Source organism: Aptenodytes forsteri, unplaced genomic scaffold (assembly GCF_000699145.1).
Source record: "Aptenodytes forsteri isolate BGI_AS27 unplaced genomic scaffold, ASM69914v1 Scaffold605, whole genome shotgun sequence".
NCBI lineage: Eukaryota > Metazoa > Chordata > Aves > Sphenisciformes > Spheniscidae > Aptenodytes > Aptenodytes forsteri.
This window is the reverse complement of record NW_008794427.1, coordinates 1,858-11,245: the sequence shown is the minus strand read 5'-3', so window position 1 is coordinate 11,245 and position 9,388 is coordinate 1,858. Positions and strand designations below refer to the sequence as shown.

General features: G+C 53.1%; 1 protein-coding gene across 1 annotated transcript in view; it reads right to left on the bottom strand.

Annotated features, from left to right (window-relative positions):
* The window catches only part of SNRPA1 (small nuclear ribonucleoprotein polypeptide A'), a gene marked incomplete at its 5' end in the record, with an annotated part of 14,944 nt that extends 5,930 nt beyond the window's left edge, over nt 1–9,014 (bottom strand). The window contains 4 exons of the mRNA XM_009289482.2: nt 1,347–1,598; nt 6,376–6,488; nt 7,537–7,666; nt 8,923–9,014. Coding sequence (XP_009287757.1) covers nt 1,347–1,598; nt 6,376–6,488; nt 7,537–7,666; nt 8,923–9,014 — 587 coding nt within the window. The remainder of the gene's footprint in view (nt 1–1,346; nt 1,599–6,375; nt 6,489–7,536; nt 7,667–8,922) is intronic.
* Between the last annotated feature and the right edge of the window lie 374 nt (nt 9,015–9,388).

The window sequence follows — 9,388 nt, the reverse complement described above, 5'->3', positions numbered from 1 at the left end:
CCGAGCGCCGAGGCAGCGAGGGGCAGGCACCGCCCCGCCGCCCGCCCTCTCCTCTTCGCCTCCTCCCCGAGCTGACGGGAGCGGGGCGGCGCCGGTCTACCCCTGCCCCAGCCCCAGCCCGGGCAGCCTCTGCTCCCCCACCTGCCCCGGGCTCCGGCGGCAGCCCGGTGCCGGGCAGGCCCAGGCCGTGCCCCCTCAAAGGGTCCTGAGGCCGCTGCGCCCTGACGGGGAGCAGGGCGAGTCCTGCAGCCCCCCTAGCCAGGCCGTTCTCCTCCGCCCTTGGCCCCCTCCTCAGTCTCGCCCCCTTAAAGGTCTTTTCACGGTAATCTTCCGTGCAGTTGAAACCTCACGGCTGCGGGGAGGGCCGGGGCCGAGACCGTGCGCCCCGGGCAGCGGCTCTCCTCCAGCAATGGCACCGGCAGCGCTGCGGCAGCTCGTCAGCAGAGGGACCCGGTGTCCTGCAAACGCCTCTTCCCTTACCAAAAGCGCCCCAAGCGTCCTGGGGTGCCTCCCCGACACCCCAGTTCCCCAGAGCCGACTGGTCTGACTGCAGCAGTACCGGTGAGGAGGGCAGCGATCCCTCGTGGGAGGCTGCTGGCCGCAAAACCTCCCCTTGCTGAGGTGAGGTTCCTCCACACTCCCCTCCCCGGGGAGATGTGCTGCCCGTGGCCACCCCGGGCCTCCCTGCAGCTCACAACTGGCCAAGGGGAGCGCGCAGGGCCAGCACCCAGCCCAGTGCCTGAGCACATCGATCAACAAACTGAGTAGGGGCTCGGCTTCGCTATCAACAACACCCTAAAGCAGCATGAAGATGTCACCAGAGGTTCCCTCTCAGCGTCTGGTGTTTCCAGGCACAGACCAAATCTGCAGAAATGGAGGTAGAGCAGGCTGGGAACCTGCTTTACACAGATGACTAGCAGCAAGCAGGCTGCTTTCCTTCGGACAGAGCTGGCTCCTGTGCACTTAGCTTGTGGGACTGTGCTTGTTCAAACACATACTTCTCCCTAAACACATACTTCTCCCTATCTGCTACGCAGCCAGGACAGCCTCCCGCAACAATTACAGCTCTTGGTGCTTTCTCTCCTCCATCCAAGCAGCTGCCAAAGGAGTTGGTGCTTTCTCTCCTCCATCCAAGCAGCAGCTCAGCCTTTGCTCCTGGACATAGGGTTGCCTATAAACACCTTCCCCCTGCAGCACTTGAGACAGTTGCTCTGGCACTTCCACATGCATTCCTGGTCTTAGAGAAGCCATGATGAGCTGGGAACATGCCACAGGCTGCGGCATGATGTTCACCCTTCACCTGTGAGATAAAATGTACTTTCAAGTGTCACTACACCCCCTCCTACCTGCTTTAGGAGTTTGGGGAACAGTGAGGAAGAGCTGGGGGTAGCTATGGGGGAGCTGAGACGGCTCAGCCTGCTGTGTCTGGTCAGGCAACTCCACTTCAACATAAAGCAGGGTCACTAGGTCCAAGGCTGACACGCTGCCCGGTGTCAGTGTTGGGCTGCTGTGGCCGAGGTGCTTGGCCCCGCTGGCAGGGCTCAGCTGCTGGCAGTAGGGCTTTGCAGGTGGGTGAACCACAGTGCAGGTGACGTGGACTGAAGGTGGCATGCGAAGGGAAGCAGTTGACCGCCCCCAGATCCCAAATCCTGCTGAATGTCACTAAGCCACCGCTTCTGCGGCCCTGGAGAAATACTTCCCCAGCCCTCAAGGCCCCGTGAGTGAGATGAGGCAGAATGATTTCTGGATCCACTGCTATCGAGGGAAGGATTTTTTTCGTGAGCCATGACATTTCTGTGAACCCAGAGGATGTGATAATAGGTTAAATGCTGCAGCCACGTTTGGCACCACACAGTGATGGCTCATACTTTTCTTTTGGGAGCATCTAGCAGCATCACCCTGAGAGTGACGCCTGGCTCGTTCTCCAGGATCACAGCGTCAGAGCTGGCCCTGTTCTGGCTGGCAATCCCTGTGGAGGTGTCAGCTGGGGTCAGGCAGCGTCTGTGCTCCCTACTTAAAAAACACCCTCACCAAAGCTGTATACGAAAGCATGTAGTCAAGTTTTTATGACATCTGCATTTGTTTAAAAGCAGTTAGGAGAGAACAAGAAAAAGAGAGAGAGGTGTCATAAGCAGAAACAAAGAATTAGCAGCACTGTTGTATGTGACTCAGGAATCACGCGGTGGTACAGACAACAGAGTCTTTAGTCATTTCAGGCAGTCATTAAAAGGAGACCCTCTTCAGCCTCCTGGAAAGCAGGTCCTGCCTCCGAGAAGGCCAAATTAAAGGCGGACCTTTCTCCCTTAGCACAATACAGCTGTATGCCTCAGCTCTGCAGCGTAATAGAATTGTAATTGAGAGCAGACAGATTCTTGGTCTCAGATGCTGTACACGAGCTCTTAAGAGCCCTTTCTTTGTAATGGAAAGTCAAAGCAATGCTTTTTAAGATGTGTGTTCCCCACCTGCCAGCTACGAAATGGCAGATGGCCGTGGATGCAACCTCACAGCCAAACAGCAAATGAGGAGTCAGGCTGCACTAAGAAGATTCTCCAGAAAACAGCTATTATAGATTTGTCTTTGGTGCCAAGAGACGATAGAGGAATGGGCTTTAATAAATTGCCTAAATATGCACTTGTCTTGAAGATACAGCCACTTTGATCCTCTGAGCATACCAGTGTCAGAGAGACTTTAATAGCTCCAAGCAAGCATTGCAATAGCTTGGATAAATCTGAATTTTATTACTTTCCAAGAATGATTTCTGAGGGAGTTAGTGCCCTGGGAAATGCTGGAAGCTGATGTTGCTGCACAAACCCAATGTGTAGAATTTGTTTCTCTTTCCCCGGCAGGCTGGAGGGCAGCAGAAAGCAGGATAAAGCTGGGACTGCCGGGGACTGGTCATCTTAAATTGCATTGCTTCACCCAGTGTGTATTTTAAGTTATGCCAAGGATGTAAGGGTAAACATCTTTCTTTTTTTTTAGCATTTCAGTACATCTAAATATACCAGTGAGCAGTATTTAGAGGCAGGCCGCTGTGAGCCAGAGAACTGAAAGGCAGAGCTGACGCAGTATTCCTGATTCACAGCTCCTGATTTTTGACCGTGTGACACAGCAACAGAAATGAAAGTTTGTTATTTTACAACCGAAGGGGCAGAAGCCAGGAGAATTTCACCCCACTTCCGACCTCTGGTTTGGCCCGAGACTCCAGTGAGCAGTATTTAGAGGCAGGCCGCTGTGAGCCAGAGAACTGAAAGGCAGAGCTGACGCAGTATTCCTGATTCACAGCTCCTGATTTTTGACCGTGTGACACAGCAACAGAAATGAAAGTTTGTTATTTTACAACCGAAGGGGCAGAAGCCAGGAGAATTTCACCCCACTTCCGACCTCTGGTTTGGCCTGAGACCGAAAGGGGAATCCTGGAGCAACAGAAGGAATAACGTTTTGTGATAAATCATCTGATTAATTCACATTTATCATCTGATAAATGTGAAGACCTGTAAGATGCAGGAACCCACAGCAGCAGAGCTCTGAGAAAGCATCTTCCCTTGTGGGAGGGCTCAGTTCTTTTCTTTTTTTTCCCACACTTAAAAAGCTCAGTTCGAGATATCTAGGCACTACCCTGGGCACCTGGCCCATGGTTAAACATTGCAAAACCAACACGACAAACGAAAGGCTCCACAGCTCCCTCCACTCCCCGACACACCAGCGGCTCCTCTCCTTCCCCAGCCAGCAGAAGGGGGAAGGTGGCCCCGTGGTTCCCAGCGGCTGTGAACTGCACTGGGGCACTGGGGGCCGCAGGATGCTCTGTGTACGGGTGGGAAAGGGGAGCGAGCCCCCCTGCCAGCTCATCCAGCTGCAGATGCACCACCACATGCTGCGCTCCCCCCACAACCGAAGAATACGCCCAGCCGTGCCCGAGCGCAGCCCCAAACCCCAGCCAGCCAGCCCTGGGTGCGCCAGAGATGCCGGCCCAGCCTGGCACGGGGCGTGTATTTGGGATATGAGTTTCCTCTGAAGGTAAAAGACCTTTATGAGAACAAATGTGAGGTTTTTGCAGATGCAGCTTGTTTGTTCCTGAGCCGTTTCTCCCGCAGGTGCTCTGGGCTGATCAGGAGCTCCAGCCAGGACAGCTGCTTTGTCCAGCAAAATGAAGACGCGCGGTGCATCGTTGCCGTGCCCTGCCTCTGGTCGGGATGGCGGCTGCATGAATTTGTAAAAAGCACAGATTCATTTGTCAGGGGAGATCAATAGTTTATTAACTTAAAGGTCAGTTTACCAAAGCTCCATCTTTCCTTGGGTTTGGTCCAGGCAGGTGAGGACCGGTGATGGTGTGGCTCTCCCCTCTTCACCTGGCTGAGGTAAGCTCTAGCAGGCAAGCCCAGGCAGGGTGCGTGTCGTTGCAACCGAAACCAAGTAGGGATTATCCCAGCTCCGTGAGGAACTGGTGACAATTTGTACTGTGAATTTCACTGGCAAAAGGTTTAACTCATTAAAACTATTAACAATGAAAATCAGAACATGCAGCGTAGGAAAGAGTGTTTACATACGTCTGGTGCAAAGTGCGGCTCTGCAAGGTCAGAGAGGAGAAAAGGAGAAGGACGTAAGACACAAAAAGATTCCCCACTCCCATATAAAAAATAGTCTACAGAGAAAAAACAAGGATTGTATAAGTTATTTTTTAAAAATCTGTAAAACAACATAGCCAAGGATATTTTAAACAGAATTATATAAACACCACATGACTTACTATTAAGAGAGAGCATGAAAAGATTTGTTTTGGGGAAGGGTTTTGTAGAATTAAGAGTTTCCTGGCCGGATCCCTGGAATGTCTCTTTTGGAAACAGATGCCCAAGAAAAATCACTGCCGTGAACAGGAGGATTTTGTGAGAGAGAGGGGTATACCCAATGAAACAGGGGAAGGATCGGAACGCAAAATGCCAGAAGAGATTAATTGGGACACCATCTCGTTTAGAGGAAGGATCTAGCTCGTTCCAGAACTGAATTAATCAGCAACTTACTAGCAGTTCCAGGAGGTAAATACATTTCATGGTAAGGCTGTGACCCCACAGGCTGGTCCATGCAGACGAACCCCCTGAGTCCGTAAGACTCCCTGTCGGCACATGGGTTTTGCCTGCCTGTGGTTACCCGCAGGGCAAAGCCCTGCCAGGCTCACTGTGCTGACACGCCTGCAGAGCCACATGGATCAGCTCTCGCTTTGGTCCTCAAATCTCCAGTTATTGCCACAGCCAGAGAGAAACAGCTACCGACTGAATCTGAACAGGAGTGCCAGAGCAGGCTTTAGGGCACCGCCCCGGGAACCACCTAATTCATCGTTTTACATATATACAGAGCACGGTGCTGGCCGTTTGCAATGCAGGTTTATATCAGCCGTCACCTAGCAGAAAAGGGTACCAAAAATTGAGCCAGAACCGGCTCTTTCTTCACAGATGTGTGAAGTCCTGCATCCTTTGCAGCGAGGGCTCCTGCCAGCCACTCGGAGCGGGCACATCAGTAGGATTTCTGCAAAGAACCAAGCTTGGCTACGTGGATCATGCATCGGTCCCTGCTCATGAGGAGTGTTTGAGAGTATTAATATCACCGCTTGTCTGCTGCCTTTCAGGACTTGATCATTCAGGGTACGATCCAATCTCTGCTTAACATATTGCTATAGAAACGCGCTGACAGTGATATTAAAGCTATCAAACTTACGAGTGAATGCTTGACAGCACCATGTAAACTCTCCCAAAGCTGAAAAAATAAACTTTTGTCCTAAACATTTGGCAAAACCGGGCTGGCAGTTGGTGGAAGTCCTGGATGGATGCAGCCGCTGAACTTTACCCGGCCATAAGACACGTCTGACAGCAGAACTGCACAAACAGCTTCTTTTCACAGAGCTTGTTTGATTTCACCATCTCACAGAAAGTCTTGTCAGCTGGGAGGCCGAGGCAAGGAACAAGAGAAAATGAGAGCAGATTAACATTTTAAATAAACAAACATTGCACGTAACAGGCGGTGCAATTCGTTCCAGTGTTGGAGGAGAGAGAATTGAAAAAGAGTTGCTTTTTAAGGGCATCTTTCACATGGTTTTAATGAAGGAATAAAGCAGCTTTGCAGCGAGTGGGAGAATTAGCCCCAAGACTAAACTATAACAAAATACAAATGCTCAGATGCGTTTGAGCAACAGGCAGATATCTAGCAGCTCTGCCAGGTAAGCCGCCTGCCCACTGCAGCCGGAGCCCGGCTCGCTGCAGCCGTACCCCATCAAGCCCAGGAGCTGCAGCACTTTCAGCTTTCTGCTCTGAAGGGAAGCCCACAAACCCATCATTTTTGCTACTGGGGAAGCACCACAGTGCCAGCAGTTCTGCCACAACTACTTACCATTGGTACAGGTTTCATTTGTTACACAGGAGCCACCAAGGAGGTTGAAACCTTCTTTACACTTGAGGCAGTTTCCACCGGAGCCCTCACAGGCTGAGCAGTGGTCATCGCACCTGGGGACAGAGACCCCGCTGTGGTCTGAACCAGCACCGAGACCCCAACCCCGGCCATCTGAAATGGGCCATCGGCCAGAAAACATGTCTGTCGGCACTGTGACATCCAGACCAAACCAGAGGATGTGGAAAACAGCGAATATGAAGCTTGAAAAGGTACTGAAGCCCTGGGAAAAATGGGCTCACTGGTGCCAGCTCAATGCCCAGTGACAGCTGGTGACATCCCAAAAGCGCTTGCCTGCTGGGAAGGCTCAGTGGGACACGCACCTCTCCTCCCAGCAATCCTGATTAGAAAAAGGGCTGCAAGGGGAACCTGTGCTGCTCCCACCTGTTTGCTCAGGGAAAAGAGCCCAGCAGCTGTGCTTCCTGCCTGGGGATGACAGCTTGCGGAGACCATACTCGAAATCCCTGGGAAGGGATGCTGGTACCCTGTTCCTCTCTGCTGGATAGCCAGCACGGGTGAGCGAAACCTTGGGCAGGCAGGGACTGTGTTGTGTGTTCCCAAGTCACCTTTAATCCTTCCCTTTCATGTTCGCTTTAATGAGGCTGAATCCACTCCCACTCCCCACTTAAAGCACAGAGTGCTGGAGAGTGGGAGCAAATTGCTGCCTCCCGGCATCTCCGTCTCCTGCACACAGCCCCCGTGCTGGGCCAAGGAGCGGGCAAACACTCCTCCAACATGGCCACGGGGCAAACAGAGCAGGTTTGATTGAAAGCTCGAATATTTGCCTAAACATCACCGTTCCTCCCACACCTCCTCCAAAGAGCCTGGAGCTGGGGCTGAGCCCCTTCCACCGTAGCCCTAAGACGTCTTGGCTGGCTGGCTCCGGCAGGGGAGCGTGCAGCTTCACTGGTCTTAAATCTATAGGGCAGGGGTGTGTGGGGTCCAGCCCCACGGCTGCCCTGGCTCCCTCATCCCTATTTTAATTTCCCTAGTAAACAGCTCCAGCTGCGAACTGTTTTCAGCATTATTTTTTTTTTATCTTCGCTGCCAGCACTCCCCATCAGTCCTGGCTATGCTCCGGTCGTGATCGGGGAGGTAACGTACCTCTTGCAGACTTTGTTGGGCAGCCCGTGGCTGTCGGCAGGGTAGAAGCCCTCGCGGCAGGTGGGGACGCAGCGCCATTGGGGTGCAGGGGCCTCGGGGGCACAGGGTGCACAGTCCTCCTCGCCCGGCCCTGTGGGGACAGGGGAGAGGGCAGATGATGTGGGCGGTTTCGGAGACAGGAGCCATGTCGCACCAGCGTGGCCGCAACCCTGCATGAAATGGGGGGCACCAGCTCGGCTCTGCCCCGCTCGTGCCCAGGAGTGAACAAGCTGTTGTGCCACCAGGGTCCTGTGTGGCTGCTTGGGTCCCACCTCAAAAAACTCAGCTCCCATCCCAAAAAATCCAGCCAGGACCCAGCATCCTGCCTCTCTGCAGAGCCAAGAGCCAGCCACAGGGGGTCATTGGGGGACAGCACATCAAAATCCCTTCTGGGGCATCAGCCACTGCTCCCAGGCGTGCACCAGTTTGGCTTTCCCACCCTATGCGGAGTAACGTGGAAAAAGAGATGCTAAATTGGGCTGCGGAGGAGCTGGAGGAGGGAAGGGCTCGGGAGAGGAGCTGAGAAAGAGGGCCCCACTCTGACGCCAGCGTGCTGCGGCTGGACGGCAAACCGCGGTGATGGAGGTGGTATTATTAGAGGCCTTCCATGCGCTGGGCTTGAGAAATGGTTATGCAGGAAAAGGAGATGAAAAAGGCTTGAAAAATAATTGTGGTGAAGTACATTTACACTGACTGGAATAAGAATTAGAAGGGAAGTAATTTTCTTAAGGGATTAAGAGCCTGTTCCCTTCCACGCTTGCCAACAAGATCAATAAATATTTTGGATTTAGTCTTAGGAAATTGCCCATGTATGATAGATGAGATTCACACCACTGAACATGAATTGTCTAGAGATCATATTATCATCAGATCTATGATGATTTCGAGGGCAGACGCAAACAGGAACAATGGAAAATAATTGGACTTTCAAGAAGCGAAAAAGGCAGGATTTAAAGGGAACGCCGAGTGACTTCGGGCAGCGGGGGGAAGCCGGCAGCGGCCAGCCTGGCCAGGATAATGCACCTCGGCTGCCTGACATTTTTATACGCTGCAAAGCCATCTTCCATCACTCTGAGAGGGTTTTATGGCCTCCCCCGCAACCTTATTAAACTAAAGCACCTGGCTTCAGAAGGATCGGGAAATAAAGAATGGCTCTAATAAAAATGTAAAAACTCCCTAAAAACCTTTCCGATATGAACATATTCCCAGCACCTCGCGGGGTACGCTGGAGAGCTGGGATTGCTTCCCCTCCGGCCCGCTCTGCCTTGGCTCGGCGTGGGTATGGTGGGCATCGGCTCTGGATGCACGAGGGTTTTGCATGGGGACGCTGTGGGGCAAAGGACATACCTGTGCCAGCGGGGCAGGTCTCGCACCGCCGGGGCTCCCGGCTGAGGTACATGGCAGGCTGGCACTCTGGCACGCAGCTCTCTCCTGCCAGGCTGCCGGGAAAGCAGAGAGGACATTTGCACCTGAAGCTACAGGCTCTGGGGACTCAACACAGCCTGTCCCTGTCTCCACATCCCCCAGTGCCCTCCAGCAGCCTCAGCCTGCAGCGCAGGAGGCATTGGAAAGCCAGCCAGCGCTTCAGGAGAAATTAAAGTCCTGCCTGGACCAAAGGGACGGCTGCAGGTTCCTTAATTAAGTATCCAGGAGGAAATAAATTTTTTTTTTCCCGTGGGCAGCCAGCCAGGCTCTCCCAAAGACCCTTTGCACCATGAGGCTCCCCGGACCCTCCAGCAGCCTCAGCCTGCAGCGCAGGAGGCATTGGAAAGCCAGCCAGCGCTTCAGGAGAAATTAAAGTCCTGCCTGGACC